Below are 18,047 nucleotides of genomic sequence, written 5' to 3'. Positions count from 1 at the left end.
GGCTCCCCGTGTCCTGCTTTGGGGTCCAGTGCAGCCCCCCAGCCTGCCCTCACGCCCAGTGCCCACTTGGGGAAAACCACAGAGAGGACAGGAGGCACTGGGGTCAGCCTCAGCCTCTGCACCTGAGCAAAGACTTGGTGCCGGCCCCGCCCCACCCCCCAGAGAGAGCAGGTGCCAGACGCAGCCCCTCTCCCAGGCTCCAGGAGGGTCCAGGTGGCACCCACCCTCTGCTGTGCTTGTCCCAGGCTGGCGGCCACTGGGCAGTGGACACAGGATTCCTGGGGAGGGGCAGCCGCCTTCTCGGGCCGCTATTTTTACGCTTTTTTTTTTTTTTTGTCTTTTTTTCTTCCTTTTTGTGGAGAACGGGGTCTCACTATATTGCCCAGGCAGGTCTTGAACTCCTGGGTTCAAGCGATCCTTCCGCCTCTGCCTCCCTGAGAGCTGGGATTACAGGCGTGAGCCACCGTGCCCGGCCCGGGCCACTATTTTTTTTGAGATGGAGTCTCACTCTGTCGCCAGGCTGGAGTGCAGTGGCGCGATCTTGGCTCACTGCAACCTCTGCCTCCCAGATTCAAGTAATTCTGCCTCAGCCTCCCGAGTAGCTGGGATGACAGGCGCCCGCCACCAAGCCCGGCTAATTTTAGTATTTTTAGTAGAGATGGAGTTTCACCATGTTGGCCAGGCTGGTCTTGAACTCCCAACCTCAGGTGATCCACCTGCCTCAGCCTCTCAAAGTGCTGGGATTACAGGCATGAGCCACCGCGCCCGGCCAGGCCACTATTTCTAAAACTTTACCATGAAAATTTTCAAACACAAATGGAGAGAAAAGGGGTCCCTGAGCCCTGTTCCTAGCTTGGGGGGGCAGTAAGGGGTGTTGATGGCTGGTTGGACACAGCCTGGGGGGACTCTGGGAGCCGGATGCACCCACACCCCCTGGGCTGCCTCGGGGCCCTAGGCTTCAGAGAGCTTTACTTTTAGTATTTTTCTTTGACTACTTTTGGGGAAAATTTCAACCCCTGTAAGTCAAGGGCTGTAACGTGGAGTACACACAAGAGCAGCCTCCGGGGCTCAGCAGGGAGACTCCTGTGTGGCCACCGTGCCCAGCAGTCCTTTTTCCGGTCACGGCCACTCACAGCTTTGGCCTCCGTGGCCCTGCACGGATGGGGTTCTGCCAGCTGCCCTGCCCTGCGTGCTGCAGGACACGTGGGGCCTTAGCATTCTGCTCTTTGCAGGTGGCAGCTTCGATCCCTCAGGAGGAACTGCCACCTGATCTCCCCACTGTGGGGGCCCCCACTCCCCCCCTCACACCCTGCGGGTCCTATCACTCCACCTGCGCTGTCCGTCCCCGCTGATGCTCTGAGCCAGGTGGTGGCAGGTGGGGGTGGCGCTCTGCTGGTGGTCACCGTCTGCTCTTCCCAAGAGCGGGCCGAGGCGGGGCTTGTGATGAAAGTCCTGTGTTCCGGCGCCCACCGTGTCCCAAAGGCAGCCCCTGGGAGCCCTTCCGGCAGCAACTCAACCCCAGACAGCGCCCAAGGGCTCTGGTTCTTCACACGCCGAGATGCTCCAGACTCACCTTGGGCATCTCTTGCCCCAGGCCTGGCGTCACCCATTTCCCCAAGGAGCCTTGTTCCCGACTGGGGGTCATAGTTAAGAAACTAAGATCCTGGGTCACTTTATTTTACTTATTTTTGAGACGGAGTCTCACTCTGTTGCCCTGGCTGGAGTGCACTGGCGTGACCTCAGCTCACTGCAACCTCCACTTCCCAGGTTCAAGCGATTCTCATGCCTCAGCCTCCCGAGTAGCTGGGATTACAGGCACGCGCCACCACACCCAGCTAATTTTTGTATTTTTAGTATAGATGGGGTTTCACCGTGTTGGCCAGGCTGGTCTCCAACTCCTGACCTCAAGTGATCCACCCACCTCAGCCTCCCAAAGTGCTGGGATTACAGCACCTGTAATACCCGCACTTTGGGAGGCCAAGACCAAACACCAGCCTGGGCAAGACCCTGTCTCTACAAAAAGTACAAAAGTTAGCCAGGTGTGGTGGTGCATGCCTGTAGTCCCAGCTACCTGGGAGGCTGAGGTGGGAGGATGGTTTGAGTCCCGGAGGTTGAGGCTGCAGTGAGCCGAGATTGCGCCGCTGCATTCCAGCCTGGGCAAGAGAGACCCTGTCCAAAAAAGGGGGGTTGCCAGGGAGCTTCTTTGCAATGAACTTGTTGCTGACTCAGCATCAGACCTTTGAAAGCTGATGAGCGTCCCCCTCTTGGCTTGGCAGGGCAGGGCACCCCGGGCTGGCCCACCTTGGTCAGCTGTCCACCCATGGGCAAGATGGGCTGCCCCTGAGGGTGGACCCCATCGTCCCACACATAGCTGCAGACAGAGCTGGGGCACGCACTGGGCTCGGTGCAGGAACCCAGGCCGGGCTGGGCCGTGCTGGGCTGGGCTGGGGCAGTTAGGGCAGTGCTGGGAGCTCCTGAGGCTCTGGGGTGGAAGCTGTGGGAGCGGCTGGGCCTGCAGGCAGCTCCAAGCAGGCGTCGCCCTGCACAGGCAAACAGAGCCAAGCGGCATCCCTCCACCCCAGGCGGGGCCTGCCCTGTGCTCCCCAGTGTGGGTGGGTGCGGCTCAGAGGACCCAGCTGAGCACAGCCAGGGCTTTGGGCTGCTTCCCTGGTGCGGGTCCCTTAGGCAGGGGGAGAAGCCAAGTGGGGTGGTGTCATCCCCAATGCCAGCACCTCGCAGGGACCCCAGGAAGGACAAGAGCCCGATGCCAAGAAAGTGCTTTAATGATTATAAAGTGTCCAAAATATACTGGCAAAAATAAGCGGATCTGAGCGTTTCTCTTCAAACCTAGGATATGCAGGGTGAGAGCACGGCAGGGGCTGGTGGGCCCCAGGGGTGCCTCGAGACCGGTCGTCCAGGGAGAGCAGCGGCAGGAAGCGCCTCAGGAGATGACCCTCAGGGATGGCTTGTCCTTCTCCAGGGCCTGCAGCCGGTCCTCCATCTCCTCAGACCAGTAAATGTCGTACAGGCTGCACACAGGCCAGAAAGGAGGCATGGGCCCGTGCCCTCCCCCACCCCCGCCTTCCTCCCTGGGCAGCCCTGGCTGCACCACCCATCCAGCGCGTGCACATACACCAGCTGCTCCAGGAGGCAGCCCGGCTGCCGGACGCTCTCCACCAGCTGCAGGACGCCCGCGTCCCCCAGGCAGTTGTTGCTGAGGTCCAGCTCGCGCAGGCTGTGGTTGGCCAACAGGGTTGTGGCGAGGCTGCTGCAGCTGCTGTCACTCACATCGCAGTCGGCCAGCCTGGGTGGAGCAGGGCAGGGGTCAGGGTGCAGGGCGTGCCTGGCACCTCGCTGACCAGCAGAGCAGCCTGGGCCTGAGGGGCGCGACGGACACCTATGCTCGGCAACTCGGGACCCTCAGGTGGGGCCGTCCCCAAGGCTCACCGTCCCCCTGTGGTCCTGGGCAGGTTCCCCACCACAGACAAGGAAGGCACGGCAGCCTGACTGGCCTAAGACCTTCTGCAGGGAGGAGAAAGGGCAGGAGGGAGATGCCGTCCACCCAGAGAGCCACACCCACCCCCTTGCTACCTCGACACCGCCTGGCTGCGTGGGCTTCAGAGGAGAAGCCAGCCAGAGGCCAAGGGGCAGCTGTGGGGAAACGAGGGTATGGTGGGCACCAAGACAGGAACAGACTTTAGGCTCCAGAGAGAGAGAGAAGCACAGGCCAGACAAAAGAGGGTGGAGAAGACCCAACACCCACTTCCTGGGGTGGAGCCGCCACAGGCCGGACAGCAGGGCCAAGGAGTTGCGCTGGACCTCTCCAAGGTGGGGGCCAGGGAAGCTGCAGGACCCCCACCCTGTGCGGTGGCTCAGGGGGAACAAATCTGCAGTGACCAGGACCCAAGTTTCCTCTCCACACCTGGAACACGCACAAGGTCCTGGGAGCCAGGATGGTGTCCCTTGGCAGGGAACTGAAAATCCCCCATCAGGAGGAAGCCCTCGGGAAACGCAGCCATGACTCGGCCCGCGGGGCTCACTGTCCAGCACGACTCGGCCCGCGGGGCTCACTGTCCAGGGCTCCCGGGCCTCACTCTGCACCTGGTACCCAGCCCAGGATGACCAGCCACCCACGGAAAGCCCCTGGTGAGAGGCACACGAGAAACAGCAAACAAAAGACAAAACACTGAGGGTGGAAATTCAGTAGACTGGCTGGTAAATGAGAACATCTCCCAAAAATAAAACAAAACACTGAACAGAAAAATTTGGAGAACACAATTAGAGGGCCACTCCACAAGACATCAGGACAGGCTCTTGGGCACACCAAAAAAGAAAGGTAAGAAAAGAGAGAGAAGAAAAATCAGCAAAGGCATATTTTCTTAGTAGAACCAGTATCCAGCACAGTCAAAGAACCAAGACCCACATCAAGGCCAAGCACATGGAACTCCACACACAGTGGACAAAGATCTTGAAAAGCTGCCAACGAGAAAAAGCCGATAGCGCACACAAGATCACAGTGGCTCACGCCTGTAATGCCAGCATTTTCGGAGGCTGAGGCAGGCTCATCACTTGAGATCAGGAGTTCGAGACCAGCCTGCCCAACATGGTGAACCTCCATCTCTACTAAAAATACAAAAATTAGGCCAGGCATGGTATCTCACGCCTGTAATCCCAGCACTTTAGGAGGCCGAGGCGGGCAGATCACGAGGTCAGGAGATAGAGACCATCCTGGCTAACACGGTGAAACCCTGTCTCTACTAAAAGTACAAAACGTTAGCCGGGCGAGGTGACGGGCGCCTGTAGTCCCAGCTACTCGGAAAGTTGAGACAGGAGAATGGCATGAACCCGGGAGGCGGAGCTTGCAGTGAGCCAAGATCGCGCCACTGCACTCCAGCCTGGGTGACAGAACAAGACGCTGTCTCAAAAAAAAAAAATTAGCCGGGCATGATGGTGCATGCTGTACCCACCTAAATGATCCAAGGGCAGAACAGGGGCACAAGGCCTCCAAAAATTGCCTTCTGCAGAACTCTTAGGAAGCTGTTAAGAGAACGTGCTTTAACAAAGTAAGGAAATCTGGAAAGACATCCTGACCCAGGCGGGGTTCCCGCGTGGGAGGAAGGAGGGCGGGGCTTCCAGGAGGGTGGATCACAGGGTGGCCAGGTAGGCTGGAGCCGGGTGAAGCTCTCAGGCTTCATGAAACATGACCTCTGACTTTCAAACTTAAATGAGAACTAAGCCAGAGTGCTGCCGCCTCCCCACCTTTCCCAGCACATGAACATGCACGCTCACTCTCGCCCATGTACTCACACTCACACGGACACTCGTGCTTTCACATGTGCTCACACACGGGACACTCGTGCTCTCTCTCGCCCATGTGCTCACACTCACGGACACTCGTATTCAGTCGTGCTCATACGGACACGTGCTCACTCTCATGTGCTCACATGGACACTCGTGCTCACTCTCGCCCATGTGCTCACACACGGACACTCGTGTTCACTCTCATTTGCTCACACACGGACACTCGTGCTCACTCACGTGCTCACACACGGGACACTCGTGCTCTCGCCCATGTGCTCACACACGGACACTCATGCTCACTCTTACGTGCTCACACACACGGACACTCATGCTCTCACCCATGTGCTCACACACACGGACACTCGTGCTCACTCTTACGTGCTCACACACACGGACACTCATGCTCTCACCCATGTGCTCACACACGGACACTCGTGCTCACTCTCACTTGCTCACACACAGGACACTAGTGCTCACTCTCGCCCATGTGCTCACACACAGACACTCGTGCTCACTCTCGCCCATGTGCTCACACACGGACACTCGTGCTCAATCTCGCCCATGTGCTCACACACGGACACTCGTGCTCACTCTCACCCATGTGCTCACACATGGACACTCACGCTCTCACGTGCTCACACGAGACACTCGTGCTCTCACTTGCTCCCACACGGGACACTAGTGTTCACTCTCACCCATGTGCGCTCACATACGGACACTCGTGCTCATACACAGACACTCGTGCTCACGCGTGCATATGATCTCCCAAATGTGAATACTCATGTCCCTCGCACACTCACCAGAGCACCCGCAGCACAGAGCCAGGCTGGCCCAGGCCCTGGCAGAGCTCCCGCACGCCCGCATCCCCCAGCCTGTTGTTGCTTATCTGTAGCTCCAGGAGAAACTTATTCTGGGCCAGCACCGAGCTGAAGTGGGAGCAGCAGGCGGCTGTGAAGCTGCAGGACTTCACCCTGTGGACACAGACAGGACTGAGGCCTGGCAGGGGCCCAGACTGGCCCACAGCTGCAACTGGCCCTTACCCTGAAGGCCTCACATGGACCTGAGCAAAAACATCTGAGAGCCTCCCAGCATGTGGGCACCTACACCTGGTCCTCAGCCCCAAGCACTGTTCCCATCAAACCACAGGCTGCTCCCTGGCCTATGCATTCTGAACATCTGAGCTGAGCCCAGCACCTTCCCTGGAGTTGCTCACTCCTCCCCTGGTCTCCTCGGTCACCCTGGCCCACTCTGGGGCGACAGGACCCTGCCCCAACAGCCACACTAACCACAGTGACTCCAGCCGGCAGCCGGGCTCCAGCAGGGTCTCACACAGCAGTCGGGCACCCTCGTCCCCCAGCTCGTTGCCGGCCAGGCTGAGCTCCTTCAGGCTCTCCTTGGCCCTGAGGACACGGCACAGATCCCCGCAGCCCTTGGCAGTGATGCCACACTCCCAGATCCTGCAGGACAGGGGCCACCACAGACTTTCCTCAGCACCGTCTCATGGCCTGAGGTGAGCCCAGGGGGCGGGGGAGGGCTCTGAGGACGGCCCGTCACCCCTGACCCTCCGGGAAGGAGGCCTTGGGGAGGTGACTCACCACAGGGTCCTGAGCCTGGAGCTGGGGTGCAGCAGCCCTGGGCCCAGCTCCTCGATGCCCCCATCACCTAGCTTGTTGCTGCCCAGGGCCAGCTCCCGCAGTGAGGCCTTGGAGGCCACGACGCTGCACAGGTCCCGGCAGTTGTCTGAGGTGACACCGCAGCTCTCCAGCCTGGGGACGCAGGTCACGCGTGAGGCAGCACAAGACCCACCCAGCCCACACCCCGCACCCCCCCAAGGCCCAGTGCCTACTTGAGCGCCTCCAGCTGGCAGGGGGAGTCCTTCAGGCCCTGGCACAGCACGCGGATGCCGGCCTCATTGATGTCGTTGTTGCTAACCGTGAGCTCCTTGAAGTCTGGCTTGGCCCTGAGCACGGAGGCCAGGGGCTCGCAGCTGGCAGCCGAGAGGTTGCAGTACTCCAGCCTGGGGGATGGCCGAGCTTAGCACCACACAGGAATGTGCACCAGCCAAGGGTGTGATGCCAGGGAGCGCAGGGGGGTGCTGGTATCTGATCCCCCCCTCAGCCTTCTGCCTGGGCATCAGGTGGCAGTGCTGAGGGACCCCCACAGACTCATCCAGAGGCCCGGGCCTCTGTGGGCACCGGCATTCCTTCTGGAAACTCCTCACCCCCTCCCCAACCTCAGACTTTGCGGCCCGACCAGATCCAGGAGAAAGAAACCAGCCTCTGGAGGGCAGAGTCACCTGCACGTGCCAGGCTGTGGTCAACTCACAGTGGCCGGGTCCCCTACACACACTGAGGTGGTGAGTGGAGCCTGACTCACGGCCAGGCATCTGTTCCCACTGTCAGGTCCTGGGGCAGCTGTGCCTTGCAAACAGCAACTGGAGCAGGAGGGAGGGCGATGGCAGATCCCCCCAGCCCCAGCATCACGGGGGAGGAGAGCACCACAGGGACCCTGTGACCTGAGTCCCCTCCTCACGGCTCCGGGCAGGCGACGTTCTACGTAGGGGGCTGGCTGGGGGACAGGCAGCAGAGCATGGGCCCCGGGGCAGGGCACACACTCACTGCAGCTTTTCCAGGCGGCACTGGGGGTCCAGGAGTCCCTCGCAGAGCAGCTGCAGGCCCGCGTCCCCCAAGGGGTTGTCGCTGAGGTGCAGCTCCTGCAGGGTGGGCAGGGAGCGTAGTGTGCTGGACAGGACCCCGCAGCCGGCCTCCGTCAGGCAGCAGTTCTGGAGGCTGGAGCATACCCGGCTGTCAGCACAGCTCCCCTGAGCCAAGCTGGCACGCCCTTCGCCTGCCAGAGCCCAGAGCCCGGAGCAGCACTCTGCAAGCCGCAGGTCTATACCTGCTCCTTCCCTGGACGGGGCTCTGGGATCTGGGGTCTCCAGGCCGAGTGAAGGAGGGCACACGTGTGGCTCGGCCCACGGAAACCTTGTCGGCAGACACACCCTCCAGTGGGGTCCTGCAGTGATGCTGGAAGGCTAGGGATGGCGGGCAGGGCCAGACCTTGGGTGCGGCGGCTGGCACAAGGCAGGAGGGGCCCTGTGTCCCCGCTGTGAGACCACCAGGCCTGTGTGCCTCTGGCTGATGCTGGAAATGCCTGCTGCCACTGCCTGCCCACCCGCAGCTGCCCACGAGCCCCTGGCGGCTCTGTCCCCTGCTGCTGGGCTACCAAAACAGGCCACACCGGGCCAGAGGCAGTGCCAGGCCCCGCTCACCTCAGCTTCTGGATCTTGCGGGAGGGGCTCTGCAGGCCCTGCAGCACGCAGTGCACGCCGGCATCACCCAGCTCGTTGCTGCGCAGGTTCAGCTCTGCCAGTGTGGGGTTGACTCGGAGAGCAGAGCTGATGTCCTTGCACCGTGCTTCTGTGAGGCCACAGTCGTCCAGCCTGCGACCAGACCCCAGGGTCACGTGGGCCACGCAGACAGCACTGGCCTCAGGCTCCACCACTACCCCACGTGCAGGTTACAACCCATCAGTGGGCCCAGAAGACAGCAAGGCAAGTCACACAGGACGTTTCAGAAGTGAAACAAAAAAGAGAAGGAACTATTCCGTGAAAGTTTTAAGATGCTCGCACATGGCCGGGCGCGGTAGCTCACGCTTGTAATCCCAGCACTTTGGGAGGCTGAGGCGGGCGGATCACGAGGTCAGGAGATCGAGACCATCCTTGGCTAACACGGTGAAACCCCGTCTCCACTAAAAATACAAAAAAATTAGCCGGGCGTGGTGGTGGGCGCCTGTAGTCCCAGCTACTCGGAGAGGCTGAGGCAGGAGAATGGCGTGAACCCGGGAGGCGGAGCTTGCAGTGAGCCGAGACTGCGCCACCACACTCCAGAGATGCTCACACGTGTGCAGACACGTGCCTGGGGCACGAACGTGCTCTTCACCTCCAACCATGGGGCACTGAGCACAAAAGCTCCTGGTCTGTCCTAAGGGAAAAAATCAAACCTGTCTGAGGTAACAGCTACGGGAACGGCCTGGAACAGGACGCAGCAGGTTGTTCAGACACAGGAGCAAATAAACAGTGACGCCAGCTTCTACTGTGCCAGAAGAATGACAACTGATAAATGTGGAGGAAAGAAAGAAATTACAAAACTCACGCCGGGCGCAGTGGCTCACACCTCTAATCCCAGCACTTTGGGAGGCCGAGGTGGGCGTCACCTGAGGTCAGGAGTTCGAGACCAGTCTGGCCAACATGGTGAAACCCGTCTCCACTGAAAGTACAAAAAGTGGCCAGGCATGGTGACAGGTGCCGGTAATCCCAGCTACTCGGGGGGCTGAGGCAGAAGGATCGCTTGAGCCCAGGAGGTTGAGGCTGTGTGAGCCATGAGGGAGCCACTCCAGCCTGGGCGACAGAGCGAGGCCCCGTCTCTAAAAACAAAAAGAATTTAAAGTATCTCTCGAAGGCATTGATCAGTCACAGGAGGAAAGTCAGTGGCGTCACAGTGAAGAGGGTGGCAGATGGCGCCTGTGACAGGACGTTCCTGGCAGGCCCCACAGCATCTCCCTGCATTCTTACCAAAACTAGGACTTCAACCACGAGAAACCATCAAACAAGCCCCAACAGAGGGTGTCCTGCAGGAGCCAGACCCTCAGACCACCAAGAACTCAGAGAGACGAGGGGACAGTCACAGACGGGAGAGGGCTAAGGAGACAGAGGGCTGAGGGCCACGCGATCCTGGACCAGTGAGGAAGAGGAAAAGGGCAGGGCGGAAAAGCAGACTCTGCTTGGAGGTGCTGGGCCAGAGCTGACATCCACAGGTACACAGGACCAGCTCACCAGGGAGCCCCGTACGGTCCCCATAACTCCTCCGCAAACCTGACACTACTTGAAATCACCAGGTAAAAAGAGAAAAGATGCAGCCCACCCAGGCACTCGTGTCCTGCTTGTGAAGCTGCTGGGTTTGTGAGGACCTCGAGGGCCAAGGACTCCCAGTCCCCAGCTTGGCAGGGACAAGCAGCGCCCCAGGGAGGCTCACGGAGGGGGCCCAAGCTGTGTCCAGCCCTCGTGTCTCCAAGGGAGGGAGAGGAGCTGAGACACCGGAGCCAGAGACCCATTGGCCAGTGCCCGCCCACCTTAGCCCGCCCACCTCAGCCCATGCTGCATGAGCCATTCCTAAATGGTTGAAAAGAAACACAAGAATCACATCTCATGCACGTGGAAGCTGCACGGAATTCATACTTCACGTCCACAAACAAGGCGTTCCAGAGCAGTGCACCCTTCAGAGGGAGCCACCACCCGCAAGCCTGCCCCTTCCAGCACCCCAACGCCACCCCGAGGGCAAGCATACCTGACCACTTGGCACTGCTGGAGCAGCGGGAGGAGCTCGGCCCATCTAGCGTCGCTCAGCTCCTCACATTGGATGTCCAGGCTCCGGATGTCCAGGCTCATGGTGGAGGTGAAGAGTGGCCTGGGTGGGAGGCAGAGGGAAGAGAACGCCTTGGCCGAATCCCCCCACGGTTTCACAGGCCGGAGATTCTGCAAACAGGAAAACTCCAAACAGGACCCACAGGGCTGATGTTTCAGGAGGAGCCGCAGCCTCTCTCTGGGCAAACACTTCCTCTTCAGCACCCTCCCCACCTGTTTCTGGAGCAGACATCAGGGGTGGGGCAGGGACCAGCACCCACCCCCAGAAAGGCCACCATGGGCAGCAGAGCTTGGGAATGCAGATGCCAACCCACCTCCTGGCTGTCACCACCCAGCCTCTGTGGGCACCTCCTCCTGCCCCATAGAGGGCAGGACAGCAGCAGCCCAGGAAGCCCCTGCCTCTCATTTGCCTGGGCAAGGACAGGGTGGGGTGGGGTGGTCTGTGAGCCTGGAGGCCCCAGCAGGGGAGCAAGGGGGTCTGTGCGCTTGACCTGTGTCTCACTCTCAGGACAGGCGGACTAGGCGGGCCAGGCAGGCTGCCCACAAAGCCAGAGACCTCCCAGGATGCCAGGATCCTGGACCTGGCCACAGTGTCCGGAGCAAGACAGAGCAGGTGGGGCAGCCACTTGGGGTGTCAGCTTCCATGGCCCCCTTCTGGGGTTGGGGACTCTGCACCAGGCCACGGCACATCCCCTGCCCCACGGCACACCAGCCCAGAGGCTGGGCTGCCAGGCAAGCTGGGTGGGTCAGCCTGGGACTGACGCGGCTGCCACACCCTGAAACCTCCCCAGGCACAGGCCCTGAATATGGAAGGAGGTTCCTGAGGCCCTGAGGGCACAGCTCAGGTACCTGCCAGGGGCCTGGGGAAGGGAAGTGGTCAGGCAGAGACGGCCACCCCAAACCCTGGTAGGTGGATACATTCCCTGAGCACCTGCCAAGCACTGGCCTGGGGACTACAGCAGGGAGGAACCTGGAGAGGAGGCTCGGATGGCCAGGAGGGCTCCCTGGAAGCAGCAGCCCTGATGCCACGCTGGGGAGAGGGGTGGGCAGAGTGGGGAGTGGGCTCCCATCCAGAAGCCCCAGAAAGCTGGCAGGATCCACTCCGGGAAATGACGCAACCCCAGCTGCCCTTCAGAAAGACGGCCAACAGGACCGTTCGAGAGGCTCCTGGTGCCCTGACACCCCCAGCTTCCTGAGTCTGTGTGCCTGGCACTCCTCTCCCCGGGGCTGGTTCAGAGGCAGCTGGTCCACTCTGGATGAGTGGAGAGAAGAGGCCCCTGGTACCAACCGGGAGGAAAGAGGCAAGGCTGGGCTCGGGTCCACAAGCCTGGGCACCCGGCCTGTAAGGACAGTGGCAAAGGTGGTGACATCCCACAGCCCCACATGGAGGAACTGAATCCACCCGACCCGAAGCACGTGAGCAAAACCGACCAGGGTGTGGTCACCCAAACTCTGACTCGGGAATCTAGTCATCAGGAGGCACTGTGGGCGGGTGGGGGGTGGAAGGAGAGCCTCAGGCGGCCGCCCAGGATGCACACGCTCCCCAAATCCAGCCTGACACTCGTGTGTCCTCTGCAGCCAGATGAAAGGTGGCCCCAGGGTGTCCTCCTCCTGGGAAAGCTTGGTGGAGGCTCAGGGTGGCCAGTGCTCCTGTGACCATCTGGAACTAGTGCTGTGGAAGTGGCCCTGTCCCTACCCCTCAGGCTTGGCCAGACCCTGCTGTATCCCAAGAAGGCCCTTCTGAACCTCTGTGGGTCACGGATCCCACTGAGGACCCTATGAAAATGCGGGTGTAAACGCCCTTCTCTGTGACTAGAGTCGTCCCCGGCTCCCTACACAGCCAGGGCTAAAAGCACATTCAGGAACCCACTACCACCAGCCGGCAGCCTGCTTTGGTCGAGGCAGGGATCTGAACAGCAGCCCTAACGGTCCCTTATCCGGAGACCAGACCTTCTCAACCTTACGGCGGGAGGTCTCCGCAGTGCCCAAGGCCTGGGCCCCACCCTGGGGAGCCACATGGGAGGGGCCGTCTGGAGGCCAATTCAGGTCCTTCGGTTCCGAGGTGACGGGGGCGTGGACACGGCGACCTCCGGGGGGTGCGGGGCCACCCTCTAGGGAGACACGGGCCACGCTCAGGCGACGCGCAAAGGTTCCCGGTCCCTGGGACCCGCGCAAGCGCCCGCATCGAGTGCCTTGAACCCGCTAGTTCTGGACACCCTGCCGCATACTAAATGGCTGGGAGAGAACCTCAGAAAAACACGGAGGGGGTCTCCCCTGCGTCTGCCCCACCCGCGCCCGCTCGGCCCGGTACGCTCACCCGACGCCGCTGCCGCACACGCAAGGCCAGAGCCGCTCCGCGCTCCTTCCGCCCAGGCGGAGGCGGGCGGAGCCTCCAGGCCGGGGCTGGCTGGGAGTCCGCCCTGGGGGCTGCGCCTGCTAGTCATCGCCCACTCGACCCTCTGGGCCCTCGGCCGAGCGGGCCGTGCCCGGCTCAGCCCCCAGGCCTCGTCCCAGTTACTACCCCAGCCTCCCCAGTCCCCCCTGGGTCGGGGGTGAAGCCTGACGTCTGCATCCCGTTTCCCACTGTCTGGCCCCAACCAGCCTTTCCACTTAATCTTCGGGAACCGGCGCCTGCACCCGCCTTCCCCCAGATCATCCCTCCAGCTCTGGCAGCCCCCACCACCCTCGAGGGAACGGCCCCTGCCTCCTCCCACAAGCAGGCCGGATTCCAGGAATTGCCCAAACAATAAAATAAAGCAAACCTGAGACACCCCTTTTTGCTACCAGACTGGAGAGGGTGGAACAGGTTGATAATGATTTGTTGTGGCTGAGGCAAAAGGGACGAAGCTGTGAGGAGAGGTTTTGGAACGCCGCTGGGCGGGCCTGAAAACTTTGGACACACCCTCCGTTTCTATCAGTCACGAGTTCTTAATGCCTGAGCTCGGGAAGCATGTTCAAAAATCTTTTTTTTGTTTGTTTGGTCCCGACTTTCTGGACCAAACCAACGTATATCTTAAATGTATTTCATTAATGCCTCATGTCTCTCTAAAACGTGTAAAGCCAAGCTGCCCCAACCACCTTGGGCACGTTCCCAGGATCCCGAGAGCTGTGTCACTGGCCGCAGTCACTCATATTCAGTTCAGAATAAATCCCTTCAAATATTTTACATTTTAACTATTCTTATCGACAGTACATTTTTTAAAATAAGAATGGCCCTGAAAGATGTCCACCTCCTAATCTCCAAACCTGTGGTGTTACCTTACGTGGCAAAAGGGACTTTGCAAATATTAAGAATATTGAGATATGAAGGCTATCCTGGGGTGTCTGGGCAGCCGGCATATAATCATGAGAGTTCTTATGCAGAAACAGCAGGTTTTGAAGATGGAAGATGGCCTCTAGAAGTTGGAAGAGGAAAAGCAGCAGATTCTCCTTGGGAACCTCCAGAAGGAACTACCCTTGCCAACACCTTGATTTTAACCTCCTAAAACTCACTTTGGGCTTCTGAGCTCCAGGCTTATAAAACAGCCTGTGACAAATTCGTTATAGCAGGGGTGAGAAATAGCTCACTGCCGCCTCCTCCTCCAGGGCTCAAGTGATCCTCCTGCCTCAGCGTCCCAAGTAGCTGGGACTACAGGCGTTCACTACCGCAGCTGGCTAATTTTTTCTATTTTTTGTAGAGACGGGGGTCTCACTATGTTGGCCAGGCTTGTCGCAAACTCCTGGGCTCGAGAGATCCGCCCGCCTCGGCCTCCCAAAGTGCTGGGATTACAGGCTGCACCAGCGCACCCAGCCCAGTGTAACTTTTTTTTTTTTTTGAGACAGTTTCGCTCTTGTCACCCGGCTGGAGTGCAGTGGCACGATCTCGGCTCACTGCAACCTCCGCCTCCTGAGTTCGAGCGATTCTCCTACCTCAACCTCCCAAGTAGCTGGGATTATAGGCGCCTGCCACCACGCCCGGCTAATTTTGTACTTTTAGTAGAGACGGGGTTTCACCACGTTGGCCAGGCTGTTCTCGAACTCCTGACCTCAGGTGATCCGCCCGCCTCGGACTGCCCGGCTCAGTGTAACTCTTTTTTTTTTGGGAGGGGGGGACGGAGTCTCGCTCTGTCACCCAGGCTGGAGTGCAGTGGCACTCCGCCTCCCGGGTTCACGCCATTCTGCCTCAGCCTCTCCGAGTAGCTGGAACTACAGGCGCCCGCCACCACGCCCGGCTTTTTTGTATTTTTAGTAGAGACGGGGTTTCACCGTGGTCTCGATCTCTTGACCTCGTGATTCGCCCGCCTCGGCCTCCCAAAGTGCTGGGATTACAAGCGTGAGCCACCGCGCCCGGCAGGCTCAGTGTAACTCTTAACGTCAACATCGTGCGCAGTCTCCGGCTTGCATTCGGTTTAGTCAGCCAATCGCTAAGACGACACTTGAGACCGTTTTCAGATCTTTAGGCTTTCCACCATCCTAGAAGGGGGCCTGCCTGGTTCTAAGGCCCTCCTGAAACACTGCCAAACTGTCCTCGGGAAACGGTGCAGTCCTCTGGTTTCCCCCAAGGCGCGTGGGCACCTTGGCTGGAACCTCGCCCAGTAACACGACGTGCCTGGGGCCCCTTCGTCATTTCCGCCAACCCCGGTGACAACCCTGACGCCGGCCCCTAAGTGCCGTTCCAGTTATGTTGCTCTCCTCCCCGCAGCCCCAGGCGGCAGCTTCGCTGCCCGGCGTCCGGTCCCCCGGTGGTCCCGGAGCCAGACTCCGCAATGGAGGGCGGAGGACCCTCCCTCCCCGACCTCGCACGACCGAGACCGCCCACCTTTCCCCCAACGCCCGGCGGTAGGAGCCGTTCGAGTCTTCTCTGCCAGGGCGGTCCTTCCCGGGAGGTCGGTTCTTTGGGGGAATAAGGTCAAGGGTTGCGGGATTTGGGCAAGGAAGCTCGGCTGGGCCAGGACTGCTTGCGTAGCTCGCTGGAATCTAAGGCACTAGAGGTCTTGACGGCCACGCGAGAAAGAACCACGCAGGCGCAGCCCCGCCCCCCAGCGCACGGACTTCCGGCACGCCCCAAAGGGGAGCTTGCGGCGCGATGACGTCCTCAAGGCGCGCCACGTCCGCCGGGCGGCGAAGCTGCCCAAGGCAACCTCGGCCCCGCCTCGCCAGCCCCGGACCCCTGCCCCGCCCGACCCCGCCCACCCACGGGAGCGCGCCACTCGCCCGCGCAGCAGCGGCCTCAGTAGCGCCAGGCGCGCGTCTGCAGGAAGCCCGACCAAGGCCGGTGTGGGCGAGGCCTGGCTACAGGCTGACGCACCGATGGAGCTACTGACCTCGGAACGACTGGCGGACGGTCGCGGGCCTGGAGACCCAGAGTGAGACGGGCGACTTCCTTCTCGAGCCAGCAGAACGAGTTGAACGTGTCGACACCTCCACCCGCCAGTCAGCGGCGCGGGTGTGTTCGAGTCGGCTGGTGGGCGTGGCCAGATGCGTGGGCGGGGACTACTGGGCGGGGCTCGGCGCAGGGGCGGGGCCTGGCGTGCGCAGTTTCGGGGCCGAAGCGGGGCCTGGTGGGCGTCGCTCGGTTCGGGGGCGGGGCTCGGCCAAGCACAGTCTTGGCGCATGGGCGGGGCCTGGTGGGGCGTGGCTCGATGAGGGCGGGGGGGGGGGGGGTTCTCGCTTGGGGGCGGGGTCTCCCTAGTAGGCGGGGCTTGGTGCCGGGGGCGGGCTCTTGCGGGCGTGAGCGCGTGTTGTGGGCATCGCACTGGCTGGCACGTCTCAGCAATTCCTCAGAATCCTCGGGGGAGGAGGCTGGGGCCCGGAGCAGTAGCGCCTTGGGGGCGGAATCGCAGGCGCGGGTCGGGCCTTGCTGGGGTGCGGGGCGCGGCCCCCGAAGAAAGCGGCCGCCTCGGGACAGGAGGGACCCGGGAGAAACCCCCCTGGGGCGGCTCCGCATGTCGGGGTCGCGACTCTAGGAGACCTTGGTAGAGGGGCTCGTTTGCGCCGAGGTCGCGACCCCCAAGGGAGCTGCGGCCCCGTGATCCACGCCGGCGGTCCCGGCCACTGGCTGCCGCCTTTGTTTCGTGGGACACGGCAGGGACCAGCCCCACAGGGTCGGTGGGTCTCTCCCGGTGTGCGGCGACAAGAGAGTGTAGAAATAAAGACACAAGACAAAGAGATAAAAGAAAAGGCAGCTGGGTCTGGGGGACCACTACCACCAATGCGCGGAGACAGATAGTGGCCCCCAATGTCTGGCTGCGCTGTTATTTATTGGATACAAAGCAAAAAGGGGCAGGGTAAAGAGTGTGAGTCATCTCCAATGATAGGTAAGGTCTCGTGGGTCACGTGTCCACTGGACGGGGGCCCTTCCCTGCCTGGCAGCAGAGGCAGAGAGGGAGAGGAGACAAAGAAAGACAGCTTACGCCATTATTTCTGCATATCAGAGACTATTAGTACTTTCACTAATTTACTACTGCTATCTAGAAGGCAGAGCCAGGTGTACAGGATGGAACATGAAGGCAGACTAGGAGCATGACCACTGAAGCACAGCATCACAGGGAGACAGGCCTCCGGATAACTGCGGGCCAGCCTGACTGGTGTCACGCCCTCCACAAGAGGTGGAGGAGCAGAGTCTTCTCTAAACTCCCCCGGGGAAAGGGAATCTCCCTTTCCCAGTCTGCTAAGTAGCCAGTGTTTTTCCTTGACACTGAGGCTACCGCTAGACCACCCTCTGCTCGGCAACGGGCATCTTCCCAGACGCTGGCGTCACCGCTACACCAAGGAGCCCTCTGGTGGCCCTGTCTGGGCATAACAGAAGGCTCGCACTCCTGTCTTCTGGTCACTCCTCACTATGTCCCTCAGCTCCTATCTCTGTATGGCCTGGTTTTTCCTAGGGTATGATTATAGAGCAGGGATTATTATAATATTGGGATAAAGAGTAATTGCTGCAAACTAATGATTAATGATACTCATATATGATCATATCTAAGATCTATATCTGGTATAACTATTCTTGTTTTATATTTTATTATACTGGAACAGCTCGTGTCCTCGGTCTCTTGCCTCCGCACCTGGGTGGCTTGCCGCCCACAGGACCCCAGCCCGCAAGGCCCACGGAGCTGCGGCCTCATCCCAAGTGTTCTGAGTGCAGTCCGAGCAGCTCCCGCGTCCACTCTGCTGCCGACACCCGAGCGCTGCCCGGAATCCTGGCGCTGAGGGGCGCAGGCCAAGTTCCACACCAGCCTGGGAAACGCAAAGCGACCCCACCTCCACAAAAGTGGGTTTTCTTTAAGTTTTTGACTAGTCCCCAATTCACAGAATTGACATTTTGACAGATGAAGACTGCAAGTAAGGA

The 18,047-nt window shown here is 60.4% G+C and overlaps 1 protein-coding gene across 10 annotated transcripts; it reads right to left on the bottom strand.

Moving 5' to 3' along the window:
* Positions 1-2,765: 2,765 nt before the first annotated feature.
* On the bottom strand, positions 2,766-16,250 carry RNH1 (ribonuclease/angiogenin inhibitor 1). Of its 10 annotated transcripts, XM_030802126.1 has the most exons (11): positions 13,041-13,418; positions 12,674-12,834; positions 10,647-10,834; positions 8,573-8,743; positions 7,920-8,090; positions 7,148-7,318; positions 6,897-7,067; positions 6,588-6,758; positions 6,102-6,272; positions 3,134-3,304; positions 2,766-3,029 (listed from the first exon to the last, which is right to left on the bottom strand). In XM_030802126.1, exons 1-11 carry the CDS (start codon positions 13,165-13,167, stop codon positions 2,942-2,944), a joined length of 1,761 nt encoding a protein of 586 aa, XP_030657986.1. In that variant the 5' UTR covers positions 13,168-13,418; the 3' UTR covers positions 2,766-2,941. The 10 variants fall into 10 exon arrangements, with proteins under 10 accessions (XP_030657986.1, XP_030657985.1, XP_030657988.1 ...); XM_030802125.1 differs by lacking the exons at positions 12,674-12,834; positions 13,041-13,418 and adding an exon at positions 16,027-16,250; XM_030802128.1 differs by lacking the exons at positions 12,674-12,834; positions 13,041-13,418 and adding an exon at positions 16,027-16,188 and having other exon boundaries at positions 10,647-10,766.
* Between the last annotated feature and the right edge of the window lie 1,797 nt (positions 16,251-18,047).

This window comes from Nomascus leucogenys, chromosome 21, assembly GCF_006542625.1.
Source record: "Nomascus leucogenys isolate Asia chromosome 21, Asia_NLE_v1, whole genome shotgun sequence".
NCBI classification, from domain to species: domain Eukaryota; kingdom Metazoa; phylum Chordata; class Mammalia; order Primates; family Hylobatidae; genus Nomascus; species Nomascus leucogenys.
This window is presented reverse-complemented; position numbering and strand designations above follow the sequence as displayed.

Excerpts from the sequence above, each read along its gene's own strand:
- RNH1 (XM_030802126.1), bottom strand. The coding sequence starts at position 13,167 with ATGACTAGCAGGCGCAGCCCCCAGGGCGGACTCCCAGCCAGCCCCGGC. Across the intron at positions 3,305-6,101 it reads TCTGTGCTGCGGGTGCTCTG|GCTGGCCGACTGCGATGTGA; the intron begins GTGAGTGTGCGA and ends TGCTCCACCCAG. Across the intron at positions 3,030-3,133 it reads TGCCTCCTGGAGCAGCTGGT|CCTGTACGACATTTACTGGT; the intron begins GTATGTGCACGC and ends GCCTGTGTGCAG.